We start from the raw sequence: 23,112 nt of genomic DNA on the forward strand, positions 1-23,112 counted from the left end.
AGACCTGCCTTAGAAATCAGACCACCACACTGCCCCCACGACTAAGCTGCCTGGCTGCTCTTTGCCTTAATTTCCCCATCTGTAAAGTGGGAATACTTACCTCATAGGGTTCTTCTAAAGATTTAGTGAACTAGCAGGCAAAGTACTTTGTTAATAGCAAGCACTTAGTAGAATGTTGGCTACTTACGTAAATACTTCTTTTTTAACAATAGTTGTTTTAGAAGAAAATTCATTTCCATCTATTGTCCTAAAATGTTTAGCTTCAGCTTCCCAGTATCCTAGTATCCATCTGTCCTCTTAACCAATATTTAGAAAACGAAGTACACAAATCTTTACCCTTAAAGGTTTTTTCTTACTACAAGTGAAAAAATTAGTGCCTTGAATCTTCAAAATTGATGAAAAATACTTCTGATAATATTTTATAATCACATTAAAGTTTAAAAATAAATGTGTTAAAAATAGATAGCTAATAAAGTGTAAGAAAGTTAGCTTGTGAAATTGCCTCTCTGGCTGGTTCTCACCCCTTTTCCTCAGCAGCTGTAAGTCCCGTCCGCCTTCCTTCCCGTGCAGCCTCTTCTCCGGATGCTGTCTTGACTCCCGAGCTTGTCGTCTTCCCAGGAAGACCAGGCATATAAAAACGAAAACCAGCCTTCATAGGCAGTGCAATGTCGTTATTGCAGAGCTTAGGGAAGGGAGAGTGCGTGGTCACCTTGAGCGGTGAAAGAAAAATCAGAGCAGGGTTTAAGCATGGACCTCAAACGAGTAGAGTTCCAGTGGAGCAGAGCCAGCGTCGCATGGAAGAAGGGCCCGTCCCGGGGCCGTCGATGTCGGCGAGGGCCGGCCAGGCTGGCTGCCAGTGGAGGGAGGAACAGAAAGAAACGAGACGGGGAGGGTGGGGCCCGGCCATGGGACTTGGGGCGCTCTGGAGGCCAGTCTGAAGCCCGACCTAACGGTTGTGCCCTCACCTGACTGGGTCTGTGTGGGTGGAGGTGAAGGTAGACCCCAGTGGTGTCGGACTGTCGGACTCCCACGGGCGTTTGGTTAGGTCTGCAGTGTGTGTGTGTGTGTGTGTGTGTGTGTGTGTGTGTGTGTGAGATTGCCAACATTTAAAAATTGGAAATTTTCAACTAAAAGTGGCTTCTGGCTTCTCTTGAAAATGGCTGCCTTGGGCCTGTGTTCCATTCACTGGTTGCACGGGTAGCACCTGTAGCAGGGCGGGCGCTGTCCCCACCAGGCCCGCATCACCTTCATTTGTGTTGCCCCCTTGGCCCATATGGGCATTTGAGTTTGAAGCTCTTGATTTAAAGTTAAGAACAAAAATGTTCGCTACCTTTGCTTCTGTACCAGGACATGTGGTGTGGGAACCGCAGGTTAGAAATGGCCTGGAAACACTGGGTCGCACCTGCACTGGTCATTCTGTCCGGCCAAGCAGCCTGCCCAGCTCATGACGGGTGTCCCATCAGGGACTCTTCACTTCAGCCTTTTTGCTATCGTCCCCCTCATCCCTCTCCACTAACCCAGCACAGTGATGGCACTTGTCACGTGCCCCAGTGCGTGCCTGCCTCTAGCTGTAAGAAATAAACCCAGGATCAGCTCACATTCCAGCCGGGGCAGATGGCAGCACCCGCACTTTGAAATAGTTCAAGCCCTTTAAGGGAGTTTTGTGTTTAATTCATAAACTCCTTAAGAGCAGACTTTTGTAAAGTGAGTTCACTAAAGGCAGATTTGGGGTCTCCCCACCAGCTTGTTCTGTCGGTGGGACCTTAGGGTACCGTTTACGTCTCTGAGAGACTGGTTTGGATCTGGTTAGTTTGCACAAGATGCCCTGAGATCAGAAAAGATTTTCCTAGTTGTTTGGACTTGTTCTGTTTTTCTGTGGGCTCTGACTGAGAAGCTTCAGGACCACGTTTGGCACCAAAGCAAGTAAAATGAAGAGAATCATTGGTCTTACTTAATCAAAGACTATTTGTTACCATCGTCCCCCTAATTTAGGAATAAAATTCCTAGAGATATATGTTATTAAAAAGGCAAAAAGGGGGTTTTTTCCTCCAGCATTAAAAGTTACGTTTAAAATATTTGGCTGTGAATTAAGACTTAGATTGATTCTCTAGGAGAGCTTTAGAAAGTGAACGTTTAGAGGAAGAGCAGACATATCCTGATAGCGTTTTTATTTTTAGCTGGACTGAACCCAAACATGAATGTCAGCAGCATGGACATGACTGGTGGTTTATCAGTGAAGGACCCGTCTCAGTCCCAGTCACGCCTCCCTCAGTGGACACATCCCAACCCGATGGATAACTTACCCGGTGCTGCTTCTCCACTCGACCAGAACCCCAGCAAGCATGGTACGTCCAAGCCGAGGTGCCTGGAGTCTGGTCACTTCTTTTCTACTCGCTGATTATCCTCGTTTCGTTACTCGCACTGCATTTCCCTTCTAAGAATTCAGTGCTGAAAGCTGAATAGAAAATATTCCAAGAGACCAAACCAAACAAAAACAAACACAGAGATACAGGGAACTAGAGTAGTGGTAACCAGAGGGAAAGGGGTGGGTGGAGAGCAAAATGGGGAAAGGGGGTCAACTGCGTGGAGACGGATGTAAACTAAGCTGTTGGTGGTGAGCGCCCTGTGGTGTAGACAGAAGTCGAAATGCAATGTCATACCCGTGAAACTTAGATGTCAGAAACCAGTGTTACCTCAATAAGTTAAACATATATATTCCACTTCATTACAGAGTATGTCAGATCCCAGGTAGTCAATGATCAAACCTCTCGAAGCCTCAACTTTCACACCTTAGCTACAAACCAAGAAGTAATTGAAAATGCCCCAAAGCAACGAAGAATACAGGTCATGGCCGCAGACTCATGTATCTGTATCTTCAACCAAAACTTTGTCTAAAAGAAAATTTTTTCAATAAAATGATAAAACACAATAGAAAATCTAATGCCTAGAAAAGAGAAACAGCAAATGCTAACAACCAGGGAATTCCCTGGCGGTCCAGTGGTTAGGATTTGGCGCTTTCACTGCTGGGGCCAGGGTTCAGTCCCTCGTCGGGGAACTAAGATCCCGCAAGCTGCGAGGCATGGCCGGGGGGAAAAAAAAAAGCTAATAACCATAGGAGGTGATCTCACTTGCATTAAATTGAGCTCTTAATTTCCTGGTAGCATAAACAGCAAAGGAAATTTAATAGGGTGTGTAATTCTCTCTTGATATAAGGCATTCTAAAAAGAAAATTCTTTCTAATGGTTAATTCTACAAGAAAATCATCACGTGCTGTTTGGGCACTTTCTTTGGCAGGAGAGAGCTCAGTCGCCCAGGGTGGGCGGGGTTAAGGCCTCCAAGTCCACATGCCAGTTTGTCCTTCCGTAGTGAGGGCAGCGGACTGGGGAAGGGGCACAGGCAACAACAAGGACAACAGCTGACCACAGGGACTCACAGGCTGTCCCCAGAGAGCTTCACCGTGGTGTGGGTATGCATTCATCAAGAATTCCAACTTGAAAAACTGAAACAGTTCTTAAAGAGTTTGTCTTTCAAGGCCAAGTTTGGGCTAACTGGAATAGTCACTTCCCCCAGAAAGTGCTGGCCAAACCGAGTCTGACAGTTCATGCACCTCTGCAAAGGGCAAGGCCCGGCGCCCAGCACAGGGACTCGGGGTCCCCTGTTCACTCGGCTCTTTTATTCCCTGCCGTCCCCCCAGGTGCTATCCCTGGAGGTCTGAGCATTGGGCCTCCAGCTAAGTCCTCCATCGACGACTCCTATGGCCGGTACGATTTAATCCAGAGCAGTGAGTCACCAGCCACTCCTCCTGTAGCTGTTCCCCACAGCTGGTCACGTGCCAAATCTGACAGTGATAAAATCTCAAATGGCTCCAGCATCAACTGGCCCCCAGGTAAGAAAGAGTGTGCACATTTCCCTGTGGCAGCCGATCAGGACACGCCAAGCCTACGGGAGCGATTAGGCCCAGGAGAAGCCAGGATCCAAGCTCAGAATCCTGGAAACCTTAACCCCATAGCTTTGGCTTTTTCATTGGAAATCCATTCATCAGATAAATTGTGGGTGTGGTTGGCATCACAGGGTTTTCTGCAGCCCTCAGTTCAGTGGAAGGAGAGAGGGCAAGGAGAGTGGGGAAGGAGAGAGGGGAAGGAGAGAGGGGAAGGAGAGTGGGGAAGGAGAGAGGGGAAGGAGAGTGGGGAAGGAGAGTGGGGAAGGAGAGAGGGGAAGGAGAGTGGGGAAGGAGAGAGGGGTAGGAGAGCGGGGAAGGAGAGAGGGGAAGGAGAGTGGGGAAGGGGCGCTGTGTCCCATCTGGTCAGAGTACGTCTGGGTTTTATCCTCCCGTCTGGACACCCATCTCAGTGTTCAGCGTGGTAGCTATAACACCTAGTTTGTTCCGAAGGATTGATGATTTACTAAAGAAAGTCTAAAGTGTGCCTCTTAACTTAATTAGCAGATTGTAAACATTTCCATAAACTATCATGAAGCAAGATGAAGGTGCTCTAATACTCATGTGTTGATTTTCATTTGTTTGGAATTTTCCAGAGTTCCATCCTGGAGTTCCCTGGAAAGGACTTCAGAATATAGATCCCGAGAATGACCCTGACGTCACTCCTGGAAGTGTCCCCACCGGGCCTACCATCAATACCACCATACAGGATGTCAACCGCTACCTCCTCAAGAGTGGAGGTGAGGGGGCGCCCCGCCCGTGTCCATGCAGTGGTCTCCGTGCAGGCGCTCCAGGGCAGCGGGAGGGTGTGGGTGGTGAGGCCGGGATGTGCAGGGCACGTCCGACGGGGACCTTCTCTTGCCGTCTGATGCAGCACAGTGCTTACGGGGAAATGGAAATTGATTTGGGTTCAGTGTCTCTGCTGGATTTATTAACACATCGTTTTTTATAAACATTGTGTTATAAAATAACAATATTAACCATCAAGCTTTTTAAGAAAAAGGTTTCCACTTGAAATCTCTGAGCTAGAAGTGAACTGACCCTTTACTCATCCATATCAGCCAATTTTTCCTTTCCTCAAAAAGTCTGGTAAAAAGACTGAGATCCTTTGCCAGGACTTCTTTCCTGGCACAAACTCCTGATGCTGTAAGGTTTGGCACACCCTCTTCAGACTTCAGGATCCAGTCAGAGCAGGTGATGAGCTGAGCTGCAAGGTTACAGAACATAAACATAGATTTCAAGTGCAGTATCGAGAAGGGCAGTAACTTGCCGTCCCTTAAAGCCTGCAAATGAAGACGCTCTGTAAGTGCCATTGCTGATGGAGTTTTATCCTCATAATTCTAATAATGGGAAAGAATAGCCAGCTTACCAGAGATGCTCAGCACTAATAAGGCCACTCGGATATTTCCCAAAACATTAATTTAGGTTTCCTACCTAAATATGGCCTGTGGGGGAGAGGCAGTTCTTATCAATGGTTCTTTCAAGTGACAGGATTCTGCGTGTGCCTGTGGTTCACGTAGAAAAGCGCCATAAACACAGATCACCTTCCCATTGAGTGCCGTGCATTCCTCGTGTCGTGAGGCGGCTGCATCTCAGAGCGGGGACGTTGCAGGCCACCCCGAGGTCAGGGACGGATGAGTGGCACGGGGGACGAGAGGCTGTGGGACGTGGAGCCTGTTTGAAGTGGTGGGGACCGGGGGGTGGCACAGCCAGAGGTGAGACTTGGCCGTCGCTCCTCGGCACCCTGCGTGTGGCCGCAGGGTTGAGCCGGGCAGCGGGGTGGGTCAGTGTGTTCGAGGTTGTGGAGGGTGGGTGAGCCATGCCGATCAGGGCAGTAGAAGACCTTGGAAAGAGTCGAGGCTGCTCGGCACAGAGCAGAGCTTCCCAACTGGTGCCTGATGGTCAGCCCGTGGTCCCTGGCACCTGGGGCATCGTGGGCCACCTCCGCCTTTGCACGCGTGTGCCATGACGCGACACAGGCCTCCTGGAGGGGCAGGGGAGTTCCGAGGGCAGAGCTGAGCAGATGAGACGAACGTCAGGGCAGAGGGAAGCTTAGCCTCAGAGACGTTGGCTGAAACGGGACCTCAGCTGTAGGACAGAAGAGAGCTCCCTGCAGCCTCACATGGCCCTGTGTGACTTCTGGGGGCTGGAGCCCGGGGACAGCGCCTCCTCCACCCCGTGACCAGGCCTCGCCCCGGAAAGCCCTGGCTCCCCCGCCTCCTGGTTTGTTTATCTGAGAGAAGGGGCGGGGTGAACGGATCTTTACGTAGAACTTATTTACAAAAGGCACCACAGCCGCAGGGCCAGAAGTAAACTGCAAAGGCCAGACCTCGCTGACCACCCCTCTCCAGGGCCCACGTGCCGCACCCCACACTCGAGGGCCTTCAGGCGCCCCAGGGGCTGACCTCGCTCAGGGCCCAGCCACAAAAGCCTGTCGTATTTTTGAGTGACCATCTTGATCTAAAATACAGAGAAGGGACTTCCCTGGTGGCGCAGTGGTTAGGAATCCGCCTGCCAGTGCAGGGGACATGGGTTCGAGCCCTGGGCTTGGAAGATCCCACATGCCACGGAGCAACTAAGCCCACGCGCCACAACTACTGAACCTGCGCTCTAGAGCCCACGAGCCACAACTACTGAGCCCACGCGCCGCAAATACTGAAGCCCGCACACCTGGAGCCTGTGCTCCGCAACGAGAGAAGCCACCACAATGAGAAGCCCACGCACCGCTACGAAGAGTAGCCCCTGCTCGCTGCAGCTAGAGAAAGCCCGTGCGCAGCAACGAAGACCCAACGCAGCCAAAAATAAAATAAATAAACAAATAAATAAAATACAGAGAAAAAAATTGAGAAAATGTGCCCAGAAGGAAAAGAGTGAGAAATGCCACTGACCTCTTGTTGTTGGCTTATTTATTTTACATATTTTCATAATGGAATTTTCTTTTATTGAGTATACTAGGTGTTGGGTTTTTATTTGCATTCTTGTTTTTATTTATTGTCATTGGTGTTAAGTTCTGATTTGATATTAAAAATTTAAAATAGCCCAGTATTTGTTTGGATGTTATTTATAGTTTTAACCTTTATGAGGTGAGTATTAACCAGAATGGTAAAATGCAGCTGTGCCATCTCCTGACAAATTGATACAAAAAGGAAAATTAACCATAATTTTATGGGACAGTTTCCACTATTAAACTAAAAACGTCAAAACTAGAACACTGTTAAAATCTCAGTACCCTAGTGTTAATTATAAAAGAAATGCCACGTAGGGTTAAATAGTCTATAATTTGGGATCTTGGGTTGATTGCATTTTGTTGGTAAATGGAAGCAGAGGGTTCAGGAACTACCATTAGGTTGTCAGTAAAGCTGACATCTTTTAAAATTGAAGACCTGCAGATGACAAATAAATTTTAATGTTCATCCACTCTCGTGCCATATTCTAAGGAGGTCAGTTACAGCAGAGCAGCTGTAAACAGCTGTGCAGGTTGTAGACTGCACAAGTCTGGGAGGTGCCACATGCCTGGTAGTCCCCGTGAAGGGTACTCCTGAGGTTGTTCAGTGCCATCCCAGCTGGGGCCCTACGTCAGGGGCCCGTGAGGTTCTGTTCACGGTAGTAAACTTGACAGCCAGACTGTTGTGTGCGCCTGTCCCCTCCCCCGGCCAGCTTCCGCACGCTGGCCGAGTGACTTGCCAAGTCAGAAGAGCGCTGATCCATCCTGCTTTAACCCACAAGTCACCACTGCTTCCTCCTCCCTCTTACCCGGCTTCCTGCTTTCCTCAGAAAACGGACGCGGTGACATGGAAACAGCACCGGTTGGGGTGCTCCGGGGGCCACACCCCGTCAGCCCCCCTCCCAGGAGCAGGCACAGGATCCTCGACAGAGGGAAGCGCGGTTCTGGGGACACGATAGCTCACAGTGACACAGTTACTAGCACACGTTTCTCCTCATTATTCCCTTATTAAAAAGAGAAATGCGAACGGGGGAGATGGGATACGTGAGACCTTTTGAGTCAGGAAAAGTGCTGGTCTTTTTATGGCAAAATCTGTAACAGAAAGCTTGGAGTTTTGTTTTCAGTTCTGTGGATCTTGTTGGAGGTGTGAAAAGGTGGAGTTGGCCCTGTGTTTTTATTTTTGTCTTACTTGGAAGCGGAAACCCATGGGATCCTTCCGAACTCGGACGTGTTGTTGTAAACACTCGGTGGTCGTTCTCTTCCCTCCCGCTGCCCGGTCTCCCCCACCCCGCCCCGGCCTCTCCCAGGGCCCCGGGCCCCGGGCCCCCAGAGGCGGCGGTGTGCCCGTGGCTTCCTCTCCTCCCCGTGGTCTTGGCCACGTCACGCTCTCATTTTCCACCATTTGCACAAGCGGCAGCCTAGGAGGACGTTGGTTCTTGGCTGTTAGGACTCTCACGCCCAAGCTGAGCGGCTCACCCCGCAGGCCCGTGCTCAGCTTTCTTAGTGCCGCGTTTGGTTCTGCAGGGTCCTCCCCACCGTCATCTCAGAATGCCACGCTGCCTTCCTCGAGTGCCTGGCCGCTCGCTGCCTCCGGCTACAGTCGCTCCCTCAGCAGCCTCGCGCCCGCTCCTAGTATCGCAGGTACGCACCTGGCCTCTCGACTTGCAGGTAGCCTTTTCTCTCTTTCCGCAAACAGAACGGACGGCCTGGCTTTTCCCGGTGGTCTGTCTGCTCCTCCCTGAGCTGGGAGGCCATGTGGTATGATGGAGAGCGGGCCTGAGCTTTGCTGAGCAGCCGTGGGGCCTCGGGCACCACTGCTCCCACCTCCCCACCCCCCAGTGGAGTGGGAATGGTGACACCTCCTCCGTGGGCTGTCGCGAAGGTCCGGGGATTCTGTAAACTCCCCAGGGCAGGATGTGACACAGCTGCTTTCCCCTCTCCTCCCTTCCTGCCGTGGCCCTGAGACCAGGGGTATACGAGGCTTACAGACCTGAAGGCGGCAACCTCTGGGGACGTGCTGTTAACTTGGCGTTGGCCACCAGGGACTAGGAGGCCACAGCAGCCCCGTGCTTCACTGCCGTCTCTGGGATCAATGCAGGGCCTGGGTTATTCCTCTCTCAGTATAGACTTCACGAGCCTTTCAAGTTAGAAATTTCTTTTAGGCTGAGAGGAGAATTGAGAATTGTTTTGTCATAGTAACTTCAAAGGAATTGTTGTCTGGAAATTTTAAGACAAGGATAGAGAGAGATAATGGGCACACACACAAACAGAATGTGTACAGGTTTATAAAAAGAGGTGGAACTTAAGTAAAGAGGGTTTATTGTTTATAAATTTCTTCAAATATCTTTCTGCATTCCACCAGCCTTCTCATCCAGACTTTGTTGAAATTCATGTAAGAATGCTGTAGGAATTCCTTTTATACCAGTGCCTAGGGGAGAAAGTAGTTTTGATGTGCTTTAGCATCTTATTTAAAAAGAGAGAGAAAAAGAGCTTCTGGATTGTGTCTATTCCTTCAAATGTTTATTCTCTCTAATGTTTACAAAGGGGATGCATTAGGCCTTTAATACTTCCCAATCATTTGGCTAAAGAGATGGGCAAACAAAACCATCTTCCCGTATCTCAGGCAGTTTTTTATGGCATTTCGGTTTTTCTGAGCAGTGACGCCTTTGCTCAGATTAGCATTTGTTGTTGTGAAGCTGCAGTCGACCCTGGCCGCCAGGGTGGCAGAGGTGCTCCACACGGGGCTTGTGCCGGCCTGGGCGCTGCCCTGCTGCCCAAGGAGCATGGTGACAGCGACCACTCTGCCTGCTGTCCTCGCAGCGCTGGGCCGCTGAAGCGGGCGTGGCAGGTGCCCCGGGCACAGGAGGGGCTGGGGCTGGTGGTCATTACTGGTTTTGGTTTGTCTCCCCAAGAGCCTTAAAACAGGCTTTCCCCAGCCAAGGTGCCAAGATGCCAAACCGCTCAGCCCTCGGCCACACCCGTTTCTATAGGCGTGGAGAGCGAGTCTCAAAGCCGCAAAGATGACGCTGGTCAACGTGAGCTCAGGCGGGTTACGTCAGAGGGGGCGTTGCTTTGCAAGGGGGCTGACACCTAAAGAAACGGCGTAAAGACTCTTGACCTTGATTAGTTTGTTATGCGATAAGATGTGTCCCAGCAGAATTTGTTAAATTAGCTTTAACACTGAACTACAAAAATGCTGTTTTTCTGGGTGGCAAGCTCACGTCTGGCACATTTAGCAAATTAAGTATCAGAAATACTGGCAAGATCTATACCGGACACCAGCAGACTGTGTCTCTGGGCAGAAATTCAAGAGAGAGGATGCCTGTGGTCCTCGTGTGGGAGCTCGACTTGGTGCTTCATTTCGGTCACGCAGTCCTCTGGAGCCAGAGAGCGCCTGGTGTGATTTCCCCAGGCGCTGCCGTGACTTTCCTTCTCTGTCTCAGGAATGCCTGTGCTCCACTTCTCTGCCTTTCCAGGTAAACTGTCAGACATTAAATCGACGTGGTCCTCTGGCCCTGCCTCTCACACACAAGCCTCTCTGTCTCATGAACTGTGGAAGGTGCCCAGAAACACTACTGCACCCACAAGGCCACCTCCAGGGTTAACCAATCCCAAGCCTTCCTCCACCTGGGGAGCCAGTCCCCTCGGCTGGACCAGCTCCTACTCCTCGGGTACGCGTCCGTTCTCGTGTCCAAACGGGGTGGCGGGGACGGGGGTGTCCGTGCCTGCTCCGCTTGTCCTTTAGGGAAGATGCCTATCATTTTGTCCTGCAGCTCCTTTGTAAGGACTCCTGGACCCTGGGAGGGCTTAGGAGGGGCCAAGGCACCCTAGACCCTCGGGGATTATCTGGGCCCAGGCTCTGCTGCCTGTGTTTCAGCATCAGCCCTGGGTGCTCGCACACACAGCTTTGTTCGGAGCCAGGAGGTCCCGGCGGGCGGTCTCGGCACCCACTGAGGGGCCGCACCGGGCCCTCGGAGAGGCCCGATCAACCAGCATGAGGGTCTCGAGTCCCAGTGTGAGCGCACCACCCCATCCTAAGTTGCAGCCCTGGAGGCTTCTTCCGGCCCCCTGCTGAACTGCGGGGATGAGGGGGTGCACAGGGCATTTAAGAAGCTGAGAGTGAAGCCAGCCCTGCAAGTCTGCTTCGTTTTTGTTAGCAAGTGGGATTTTAGAGCGTTGATTATAAAGCTGGGAGGCGGGGGGCAGAGGAGGAGACCAGAACTTCCAGGCAGTTCTCAAGTCTCTGCCGCCACACCCGCCTCCCGGGGGCCTGCAGGGACTGTGGGTTGGTTTCCGGGGGTTGGGAGAGGCTTGGCGCACAGGTTCGGCCCGTGCTGCGTCCGTGTGGTGAGACGGGAGGGCACTGGGAAGAGCTGTCTGACTCACCGCAGCCTTGTTGACCGGGTTCTTCCCTGGGCACAGGTTCTGCCTGGAGTACTGACACCTCAGGAAGGACAAGCAGCTGGCTCGTTCTCCGCAACCTCACGCCCCAGGTACAGGCACCCGGTGGGGGCATCGCCAGGCCTGAGGGCCTCGTCGGTGACCCGAGGCCTCACTCGGGGCCCAAAGGCAGCGCCGGCAGCAGGGGTCGTTTAACCATGTTCCTGGTGCATTGTTTACCTTTCACTCTTCCAAGGCTTAAAGAGTGTCCCCTTATAAACAGAATTGCTCACCTGTACCCACTCCAGAACGATTTGGCCTGTGCTCACCTTTCCCAGGGTCGGGGGCCGCGAGGCTCTGTGTGATGTGCTCTGGCGAGAGGGGGTCGGAACCAAAGCAGGGTTTCCTTCTTCTTCTGTTAGCCCAACTCAGAAACTATAACTGAAATGTCCAAGATTTTAAATTACACAGTAAGTTACAAGGTGCAAAAGGTTAATACCATAATCATATTAGTAAGCCCTTTCAAGGACAGACATCTTCCCAAGGTACCGTGCACCTGGATTTCATAAACGTGTGTAGTGAAGAATTCCCAGGACACGTGTTACCGCCCCTCTGCTTCCTCAATCAGATCGATGGCTCCACCCTGCGGACGCTGTGCTTGCAGCACGGGCCTCTCATCACATTCCACCTGAACCTAACCCAAGGCAACGCCGTGGTCCGGTACAGCTCCAAGGAGGAAGCCGCCAAGGCCCAGAAGTCCCTGCACATGTATGTCCCTCCCCTGCCCGGCGCGGCCCTGGCTGCGGCCCAGTGGTGCCGGGGCTGGGCGTTGTGGGCGAGTCCTGGGGCCGCAGCCACAGAGCACCGCGGGCGGGCGGGAAGTCCGACGTGGTGTGGACAGGGTCGGCTGCCCCCGGGGCCTCTCTCCTCGGCTTGCACTCGGCTGGCCAGTCCTGTGTCCTCAAGTCTCTCAGCCTGAGTGTGTCTGTGTCCTGACTTCCTCTCCTTCTAAGGACACCAGTCTAAGTGAATTAGGGCCGCCCTCCTGACCTCATATTACCTTAATTCCCTCTTTAAAGACCTCTTTCCAAATACAGGCACAGTGAGGTCTTGGGGCTTAGGGCTTCAACATATGAATTTGGGGGGACACAATTCACCCCGTAATAGGTGTCTTGTGACGTGTCGGTTTCTTCTGCTGCTGAAGTGCCGTGGCTTGGCCCCCACCACCCAGTAGGGAAAGGGTCCCCCAAGAGAGCAGGTGTAGAGCCCAGTGATAGAAGATGCTCTGTCCATAGATATCTCCAGGCATACGACACATTCAGGCCCGCTGCTGGGCCTTGTAGTGGGCCCTGCAGCCAACTCCTCTCCCCTGACTAAAGGACGCTTTTGATGAGATGTGTGAATAGACCTACTCAGTGACATCACCTGGGGTGTGGGCCCTAGAAGTTAATCATTCCTATTTTTAGCCCAGGGTATAAATTGCACTGACCCTAAATGATGCCCAAGTTTAATGGTCCATTCATGCACTTCCTTAAGAATGTGCTCTCTGCACCGACACAACATAGCTGCTAGAATTCTAAAGTGAGAAAAAGGGTCATGATCTGGCCTTGGAAATAGCTATACTAAAACGTGAACTGCAGGACCATTTCTGGGTGGCCTGTGACATGAAGCCTCCAGCTGCCCTTTTCCCATTTTTTAAAAAAAAGGGAACGCCAACGAGGTGAACACAGGAAGACACAGAGCTGCTCCGCTCACATGACCCCTGTTCTGCTTTGTTTGTTTGTTTGTTTTGAGTTTTTGTTTTGAGATGTAACTGGCATACAACAGCGTGTCAGTTTAGAGTGTAGTGTTGATTTGACACATTTATATATTGCAATATGGTTACCACCGTGTGAGCTAACACCCACATCAGGGCACATGATTATTATTTCCTTTTTGTGGTGAGAACATTTAAGATCTACTGTCTCAGCAACTTTGAAGTAAAGGATACAGAATTGCTAACTGTAGTCACCGTGCTGTACACGAGCTCCCCAGAACTCACTCATCTTCTAACTGGAAATTTGTACCCTGAGACCAACCTCTCCCCATTTCCCACCCACAGCCCCTGGTCACCACCATTCTACTCCCGAATGTTTTGACAAGTTTGGCTTTTTTAGATTCCGTATATGATTAATATCATGCAGTATTTATCTTTGACTTATCTCACTTAGCCTAAGGCCCTCAGGATTAATCCATGTTGTTGCAGGATTTCCTTCTTTCTCATGGCTGAATAATATTCCAATGTGTCTGTTTGTATCTGTGTGTGCGTGTATATGTGTGTGTGTGTATATATGTGTGTGTGTGTATATATATATATATATATATATATATAACATCTTCTTTATCCACTAATTTGTTGACAATTAGGTTGTTTCCATATCTTGACTATTTAAGTAATGCTGCAGTAAACATGGGAGTTCAGATATCTATCTCTTCAATAGCCTATTTTCATTTCCTTTGGATATATATGCAGAAGTGGGCTTGCTGGATCGTATGGTTGTTCTAGTCTGAACTTTTTGAGGAACCTCTATACTTTTTCCACAGTGGCTGCACCAATTTACGTTCCCACCAACAGTGTAGGAGGGTTTCCTTTTCTCCACATCCTCACCAACACTTGTTATTTCTTGTCTTCTTGATGATAGCCATTCTAACTAGTGTGAGGTGATACCTCATTGTGGTTTTGACTTGCATTTCCCTGATGATTAGTGATGCTGAGCATCTTTTCATGTGTCTGTTGGCCATTTCTGTGTCTTCTTTGGGAAGATGTCTATTCAGTTCCTTTGCCCATTTTTTAATCAGATTGTTTGAGGTTTTTTTGTTATTGAGTTATATGAGTTCTCTATATATTTTGAGTCACAGGATATTCTCTATATCAGATAGATGGTTTGCAAATACTTTTCCCATTTTATAGGTTGTCTTTTCATTTTGTTGATGGTTTCCTTTGCTGTGCAGAAGCTTTTTAGTTTGATGTAGTCCCACTTGTTGATTTTTTCTTTTGTTGCTTGTGCTTTTGGTGTCATATCCAAAATTTTGTTGCCAAGACCAGTGTCAAGGAGTTTTTTCCCTGTGTTTGCTTCTAGGAGTTTTATGGTTTCAGGTCTTATGTTTAAGTCTTTAGTCCATTTCAAGTTAACTTTTGTGAGTGGTGTATGGTAGGGGTCCAGTTTCATTTTTTTGCATGTGGTCATCCAGTTTTCCCAGCACCATTTATCGAGGGGACTATCCTTTCCCCATTGAGTATTCTTGGTGCCCTTGTCAAATATTAGTTGACTGTATATGTGGGGAATCTATTTCTGGACTCTCTATTCTGTTCCATTGGTCTATGTATCTGTTTTTATGCCAGTACCATACTGTTTTGATTACTGTAGCTTTGTAGTGTTGTTTGAAATCGGGAAGTTTGATGCCTCCAGCTTTGTTCTTTCTCAGGATGGCTCTGGCTATTTGGGGTCTTTTGTGGTTCCATACGCATTTTAGGATTGTTTATACATTTCTATGAAGAATGCCATTGGAATATGATAGGGATTGCATTGAATCTATAGATGGCTTTAGGTTGTATGGACATTTTAAGAATATTTTTAATTCTTTCAATCCATTAATACAGGATGGCTTTCCTTTTGTATCTTCTTCAATTTCTTTCATCAAAGTCTTGTAGTTTCCATGGTACAGATCTTTCACTTCCTTGGTTGAATTTATTCCTAAGTATTTTATTGTTTTTGATACTATTGTGAATTGGATTTTTTCTTTATTTCTTTCTCAGATATTTCATTGTTAGTGTATAGAAAGAAATGCAACTGCTTTCTGTGTGTTGATTTTATATTCTGCAATTTTACTGAATTCTTTGATTACTTCCAACAGAGGTTTGATGGAGTCTTTAGGATTATCTCTATGTAAGATGATGTCATCTGCAAATAAATTTTACTTCTTCCCTTCCAGCTTGGATACTTTTTATTTCTTTATCTTGCCTGATTGCTCTGGCTAAGACTTCCAATACTATATCGAAAAGAAGAGGTGAGAGTGAGCACCCTTGTCTCGTTCCTGACCTTAGAAGAAAAGCTTTCAACCTCTTACCATTGAAAATGATGTTAGCTTTGTGTATATGTATGGTTTTTATTATGTTGAGGCCTGTTCTTTCTGTACCCTATTTGTTGAGGAGTCTTCATCATGAAAGGATGTGGTGTTTTGTCAAATGCTATTTCTACGCCTGTTAAGATGATCACATGATTTTGATCTTCCATTCTGTTAATGTGGTGTATCCCATTTATTGATTTACATATGTTGAACCACCACCCCTGCCTGAATCCCAGAGATAAGTCCCACTTAACCGGCGTGTACTTTGTTGAGAATTTTTACTTTTTTGAGAATTTTTGCATCTATATTCATTTATATTGGTCTGTGTTTTTTGTTTGTTTGTTTTTGTGTGTGTTTTTTGGGGTTTTGTTTTTTGTTTTGTTTGTTTGTTTGTGGTGTCCTTATCTGGCTTTAGTATCAGGGTAATATTGGCCTTATAAAATGAGTTTGGGAGTGTTCCCTCCTCTTCAGTTTTTTGGAAAAGTTTGAGAAGAATTGATGTTAATTCCCCTTTAAGTGTTTGGTAGAATTCATCATTGAAACCATCTGTGGTCCTGGGCTTTTCTGTATTGGGAGTAGTCAGCTGATTATTGATTCAACCTCCTTACTCATTATTGGTCCATTCAGATTTTCTATTTCTTGATGATTCAATTTTGGTAGATCATATGTTTCTAGAAATTTGAACATTTCTTCTAGATTATCCAGTTTGTTGGCACATCCTGTGTATTTCCGTGGTATCAGTTGTAATGTCTCCCTTTCATTTCTGATTTTGTTTATTCGTGTCTTCTTTTTTTCTTGGTTAGTCTAGCTAAAGGTTTGTTAATTCTGTGTATCTGTTCAAAAAACCAGCTCTTATTTTTGTTGCTGTCCTGCTCTTTTAGGTGTGTTCTGGGAAACACTACCATCTTGGCCGAGTTCGCTGGCGAAGAAGAAGTGAACCGTTTCTTAGCCCAAGGCCAAGCACTGCCGCCCACCTCCAGCTGGCAGCCCAGCGCTGGGACCAGCCAGACGCGGCTGGGCGCCTCGGGCAGCTCCCACGGCCTGGTGCGCAGCGACACTGGCCACTGGAACGCCCCGTGCCTGGCAGGCAAAGGGAGCAGCGACCTGCTGTGGGGCGGGGTCCCCCAGTACTCCAGCAGCCTGTGGGGCCCCCCCAGTAGCGACGACGGCAGGGTCATCGGAAGCCCCACCCCGCTGAACACTCTGCTTCCCGGCGACCTTCTCAGTGGGGAGTCCATCTAGCCCGGAGAGGCCGCACGGGCGCCGCAATCATCAGCACTAGGAAGAAACGCTGACCCTTTCCAGTCCGGGCGTCGCTGAGGACCCCGCTTGACCCGAGCAGCCCGGCAGCCCTTTCGAGTACCTCTGTCCAGTACTGAAGACGAACCTTGGCCGCAGTCCTTGCGAACTGTTCCCAAGACAGTGCGGGCTGCGCTGGGTCAGTGTCATGTGTAATGACAGGATGCTTCTCACAGCTTTTTATTTTGTGTCGTCTTATGTTTGTATGGTGTGTTGTCATTTTGATTTTTTAAGTATAAAAGCTGCTTAGAATAGTTCTATCATGAAGGGCACTTTTCAGATTGTGGGCTGGAAAGGGTTATTTTATCAAGGGGGCGGGGGAGGGAGGGAGGGAGACGAGAAAGCCTATTTAAAACGAGCCTGTGACGATTATGCACATTACCAGAGGCGGACCCCGTAATCAGGGGGAGCTGGCGTCCATCACTGGGACGCGGTCCTGGCGGCCCAGACCAGTGAGCCGAGCGGAAGGAGCGGTCTGCGATCTGTTCTCTGTTCCCACGGATCCGCCTATGCACATTACCCTTGTTTCATTACTTTTTCATGTCATTTTTTTTAATCCCAAAAAATATTTTTTAAAAGTTAAAAAAAATAGACATATCAAACATGCAAATACTTGAATCCAGCAGGCCAATAATGAAATGTGAACACTTTCTAAGTCTAATTCTACACTTCCAGGTTGGCATCAGTACGCAGAAACAGGCTCTAGGAAAAATTTCTAAGTTCACAGCCTATGTGTGTGTGTGTTGAAACAGAAGCACGTGTGTGTGTGCGTGCGTGTGCGTGCGCACTTTCTGTGTTCGTGTGTTAAGTGTGTGAGGGATTTAACTGTGGGTTTTCCCTTTTATTCAGTATGTGCTTTTTTTTTTTGGCGCATTGGTCAAACGTTTGTTATTATTAGCTTCTAACTTTGCACTGAGTGTCCCTGCCCTTCCTTTAGCTAATCCTATACATTAAAGAGAATTCATAGGACAGGGCCGGTGACAATTCATGTGTAAATGTTTACTCAAGGACTCTGTTATTGCGTTTAAAAATTACAGTGTATATCTCTGGAGAAATAATATGTATATCTACCTTTAGCAGCTTTTTATTGTGGACTAATGCAAGAAAATTATTACCAGAGTATTGCACCATTTTTCCATTTGGAATATAAAGTTAAAGAGAAAAAAACTCTCATTGAACTGTGGCCATAGATACTTGTAGAGGGTGGATGGTTCCGCAGGAGGAACGGAAACAAGCACTTGGACGTGGGTTGTGACTGCTTTCGGAGGAGCCCGAGGTGAGGGCTCCCACCTGTTTACAGACCTTTTTTTCTCCTTCAGACTTTAAAATAAAAAAATTTTAAAAAGGAATTTAAAAAAAAAAAAAAAAGACTTCCGTCGTAAAGAAACCTATTTTCAGAATGCAGATCCGCTACTTTCAGAGCTCTGGGATTGAACAGTGTTGTTTTCCCCTCCGGCCACCGTCGTGGACTCTGTCGACTGTCCCCTTCGTCCAGGTGACGAGTTGTGGTCACTGTCTTGCACACGCGGATGCGCTCTCAGGAAAGCCAGGGTTCCCGAGGGGCAGCTCCACACCATTTCATGTATTTTGTAACCCAACTCCTAGCACTGAAGATGTTATTAAAAAACCAACAAAAAATAAAGAAAAAAAAGAAAAAAGAGGAAAAAAAAAAACACAAAGAAGAAAGATACCTAATCTCTAACGTGTAGCAGTTACGTATGTACCAAATAATGGACTCAAAGGAAATAGATGTTCGAAGAGTGCTTTATATATTAAAAATTGCTTTATGTTTTAAAAATGATCAATGTTTTGATTGTTTTGCAAGAAAGAAAGACAATGGAGTAACATACCCTTGAGTATGTTTAAAAAAATATATGAACATGTGCTCCCTGCCTGCTTGATCAGGAAACTTGTGCATTACATTTTTTTTAATTAGCTTTTTAATGGTTTTATCAAAACAAAACAAAAACAAGAAAAACAAAAAAAAAAAAAAAAGTTCCTGCAAAATTGCAGATCAACAAAAGCTGGTTTTATAGAGGATCATGAACTATGCACAAACTGGTTCAAGACTTTTTTTCTCAAGTTCAGTAGTGTATTTAGCTAAACAGACCTTCCTCAGAGTAAGTGCATCTCATTGCCATTACATGCGTTCTGTATATTTGGTGTACACGTCCCTGCGTATGTACACCAAATATACGTGCGTGCGTGCCCGTGTGCACCCAGACATAACAGCTTCCCATGCTGCATTTAGCATCGAGTTTGTAGAAAACTGATATTTTTAAATTGAGGATGGAAGTAAAGAACCTCTCTGTTTGTTTTTGTTTTTTGTTGGGGTGGGTTTGGTTTTTTTCTTTGACCTTTTATTTTGAATTAAAGATGTCTGTAACTCTGAGATTAAAAGACAAGTTTGTGGCTTTTAATGTTTTTCCTCATAGAATGTGATTGTTGAAGAAAATGCACCGAAAGTTGCTTTCAAAAGTACAACGCTTTGTTGAATCTTAATAAATTGCAATTTTTTTTCTTGCTGTTCAAATAAATGTGTTTTTTATTTTTCAAAGGTGGATGTCATCCAAATTCACTTTGTATGTGTTGGGAGAGAGAGTTGTCCTACTGTGTGTAAGAAATTCCCTGTGTCGTCTTATGCCATCCTCAGAGTTCATGTGTATAATTAGATACCCTCCAAGTTTTGGTTGCTTGACTTGTGATCTTATCATTTGTTTTGTGGTTTTGCAGTCCACACTGAAATCTTATTACTAGTCGTCGAGAGGTGCAGTAGAGCCTAGGGGCTCTCCACCAGCCGTCCGCCAGGACCCACCTGCTCCGTGCGGGAACCGGTGTCATCTGGGGCAGCCGTGGGACGTGGCCCCAGCCGAGGACCATTGCTCGCTCTCACCCATGACCGAGTCTGGGCGTAAGAAGTATTTGGAGAGAAGGGAGTAATGAAGGTCTTTTGGGGCTTCCATGGTGGCGCAGTGGTTAAGAATCCGCCCGCCGATGCAGGGGACACAGGTTCGAGCCCTGGTCCGGGAAGATCCCACATGCCACAGAGCAACTAAAGCCCATGCGCCACAACTACTGAAGCCCGCGCACCTAGAGCCCGTACGAGAGAAGCCACAACAATGAGTAGCCCCCGCTCACCGCAACTAGAGAAAGCCTGCGTGCAGCAACAAAGACCCGATGCAGCCAAAAATAAATAAATAAAAATTTTTTTTAAAAAAAAGGTCTTTTGTGTTTCCTAGACATTCATTTGTTTCGGTAAAGTAGCCTTAGCTAACTTTACAGAGCGTCTTGTACAAGCACAGTTGAAGTGACGGCGCTGGGCAAAGCAGCAGCAGCCTTCTCCCCATGGGGTTCAGGCGGCAGTCAGGACACTCGGGTCTGGCTCTCAGGTCCACCCCTGGATCGCCTGCCATGACCTTAAGTAAGTTCAGCGCCAGTGCTCCTGTCTCGTCAGGATTGTAAAGACAGCCTCTTGAAAAGCAGCCAAAATGTCCATTGTGACCCCTGCTCAGAGACCAGTAGAGTGAGTGTCTTTTTCTCTCCACTCCTAGGGGCCTCGGCCACGTTTTATCGAGAAGATAGGACCCGGGTTGGCCCCCGCAGGCAAGACGGCGAGCTCCCGGCTCTGACCGACCTCTTTAGAAAGCGGAGGAGGAAAGCACAGAAGGGCCATCATCCGGAGGAGAAACGAAAGGCTAGAACGAAACTCATGGAACTCAGAATGTGGACAGTCGAATGTACTTGACACCCTACCCTTGTACGCACCTGGAGGCACCGACCCTGCCGGGGCTGTGAGCGGCCCTTCTGTAAGTGTTCGTTCGGTGCCCGTGAGTCCAGCGTCGCCACAAGGAGTGAGCCAGCCCCACACCTGCCTCTGGGAGAACAAGCCCAGTGCCTCCAGAACATCCAAAGGTTGAGGCAGCCTTCATGGAGGAGGTGGCACTTTCCTCCCAGGCCCGGGGAGAGTAGGGGACAGGTGGGGAACACAGCGTAAGCCGAGTGACCACCTCATGGCCTGGAGTGGAGGCGGCTCCTGGTACCCACAGGTGAAAAGGAGGCCCGGTGTCTGGGATCAAGAGAAAAATCAAGGCTCAGAGCTGCACTTTTTAAAAAGATCATTCTGGGGCTTCCCTGGTGGCGCGGTGGTTGAGAATCTGCCTGCCGATGCAGGGGACACGGGTTCGAGCCCTGGTCTGGGAGGATCCCACGTGCTGCGGAGCAGCGAGGCCCGTGAGCCACGACTACTGAGCCTGCGCATCTGGAGCCTGTGCTCCGCAGCGAGAGAGGCCGCGACAGTGAGAGGCCCGCGCACCGCGATGAAGAGTGGCCCCCGCTTGCCACAACTGGAGAAAGCCCTCGCACAGAAACAAAGACCCAACACAGCCATAAATAAATAAATAAATAAATAAATAAAAATTTAAAAAAAAAACAAGTCTTTAAAAAAAAAAAGATTATCTTAAAAAAAAAAAAAATTCTGGTGACACCGTGGGAGAAGGCAAAGAAAGAAGGCAGGGTGCTCAATGGGTTTCTCGAAGCTTGATGTGCGAAGAAGGGACTGTTGAATGGAGAGGAGAGGCCAGGAGGGAGCCGTCCTGGCCAGCACTGATTCTAACCGCATAAACGACAAGATCCGAGGAGCTGAGCACGCGTTCACTCAGGAGGGCATTTCGAGAAGATTCTTTGCAGGAAGAGAACATATGGGGTGGATCAAGGAGAAACCACATAAGAGTCGTGGTGGAAACACGTAGTTAACTTACTAGCTTTACACATCAGTTTTCACCGCTTAGCTTGTGTGGGACCGTCCCCTGAATGGCAGCCCACGTGGCAGGCCTGGCCCCGGAGCCTGGATCCCCAGTCATCGTGAAAACCAGAAGCACATTTCCAAATGCTCCCTAAGTGCGCAGAAGCCTCAGGCTTAAGTGGCATTTCACTGGTTCTCCACCCTGGCTGCGTGTTAGAATTATCCAGAAAGCTTTTAAAATCCCAGTGCCAGGGCACATCTCAAACACATTCAACCAGAATCTCTGATTGTGGGCCCAGGCACCAGAGTTCTTAAATCTCCCCAGTTGGTTCCATTGAGCAGCCAGGGCAGAGGCGGTGTCAGAGGGAGCCTGTCATCAGGCTGAGACTGTCGACCGCCTACCCATTGGAATAGCCATTTCCAAGAGTTCAGTGCGTCTCATTTGGCATTCATAGCTAGCTTTTTGCTTTTTTTTTTTTTTTTAGCAAAACTACTATGTGCCAGGCAGGGTGCTAAGCACCGTGTAGGACTGTGTCTTGTTTCAACAGCCCCATGAGGTGAGGACTGGGGCTGGGAGAGACTGGGAGAGGTTACAGAATGTGCCCGAGGCCATGAGCCGATGAGGGTCAAATCCAGGCCCATCTGACTCCACAGCCATCGCTCGCTCGGTCAGCCCCACACAGGATCCACCACGGAATATCCCAGCTGGAGGACCTTGAGGCCACGTGTGTATCAGAAACAGCTCCGATGGGCGATAGGTGTGCCTGTAAAGAGACCTGGCTCGGACAGTAGCAGGGCTGGCGAGTCTGGAATTTGGACACGGCCAGGCAGGGTGGTGCCGCAGCTCCGGGCAGAATTTCTTCTCTGGAAAACCTCAGCCTTGCTCTTGAGGACTTTCGACTGATTGGATGAAGCCCACACACATCACTGGGGATAAAACCCTTAAAGCCAGCTGACTGTGGGTGCTGAGCACCTACAAGATGCCTTCACGGCAGCACCTCAGTTAGCGCTCGAGTCGATAGCCAGGGACACCAACTGACCATCACACGTGGCTTCTGCAGAAATACCTGCGGGCCTTTCTCCGGTTTGTCATCAGCAGCTCGGCCTGACCTCATAGTTGTTGCAAGGCGGGCGAAGTGGGCCTAGTCATAACAGGTGGCAGTGCCAGCTCAGACTGGACGCGGTCAGTTTATGTCCATCCGTCCAAAAGCGCATCGGTCCTCTTCACACAGAGGCAGACATCTGGGGGGTGCTGGCCCCTAGAGCCCAGGTGAGTGTCCCCACCCGACCTCACCCAGCGGCACTCACGCCCGGAGACACAGCCCAGGCCAGCTACTCGTAGAGGTCCTTAAGCACCTCCTGGCTGGGACCAGCCACAACAAGCCCAGGAATCCTGATCTGTTGGGCGCCCGAGAAAGTCAGGTGACGGTCTGCCCCTGGACGTCTGCCAAATGCAGGAGCACCCTGCGTGGGACCGTCCTCAGAAGAGGGACCATTTGGGGTTAGCATGGGCCCAGCTGGGAGCACTGCTAATGGCAGCGGCATCTTCGCTGCGGGGCTGGCCTGGCCCCCACAGGCCAGGTTTGCTCTCCCAGGTTCCCTGCTGGGATGAGGAGCGTGGGCCCATCGCCGCTCTCCCATCCTTTCCCACAGCAGCCGCTCCCCCAGCTCCTGCAGACAGTGGGCACTGGGGCTGTGACAGCT

The 23,112-nt window shown here is 48.9% G+C and overlaps 1 protein-coding gene across 4 annotated transcripts in view; it reads left to right on the forward strand.

Annotated features, from left to right (window-relative positions):
• TNRC6C (trinucleotide repeat containing adaptor 6C) overlaps positions 1-16,973 on the forward strand; it is a 129,195-nt gene extending 112,222 nt beyond the window's left edge. For 2 of the 4 annotated variants that reach the window (XM_068530447.1, XM_068530449.1), the window contains 8 exons: positions 2,178-2,345; positions 3,695-3,886; positions 4,534-4,677; positions 8,406-8,522; positions 10,358-10,552; positions 11,304-11,374; positions 11,890-12,029; positions 16,250-16,973. In XM_068530447.1, coding sequence (XP_068386548.1) covers positions 2,178-2,345; positions 3,695-3,886; positions 4,534-4,677; positions 8,406-8,522; positions 10,358-10,552; positions 11,304-11,374; positions 11,890-12,029; positions 16,250-16,610 — 1,388 coding nt within the window. In that variant the 3' untranslated portion in view covers positions 16,611-16,973. The remainder of the gene's footprint in view (positions 1-2,177; positions 2,346-3,694; positions 3,887-4,533; positions 4,678-8,405; positions 8,523-10,357; positions 10,553-11,303; positions 11,375-11,889; positions 12,030-16,249) is intronic. The other 2 variants (XM_068530448.1, XM_068530450.1) reach the window with 2 other exon arrangements.
• Positions 16,974-23,112: the final 6,139 nt, after the last annotated feature.

This window comes from Eschrichtius robustus, chromosome 20 (genome assembly GCF_028021215.1).
Source record: "Eschrichtius robustus isolate mEscRob2 chromosome 20, mEscRob2.pri, whole genome shotgun sequence".
Lineage (NCBI taxonomy): Eukaryota > Metazoa > Chordata > Mammalia > Artiodactyla > Eschrichtiidae > Eschrichtius > Eschrichtius robustus.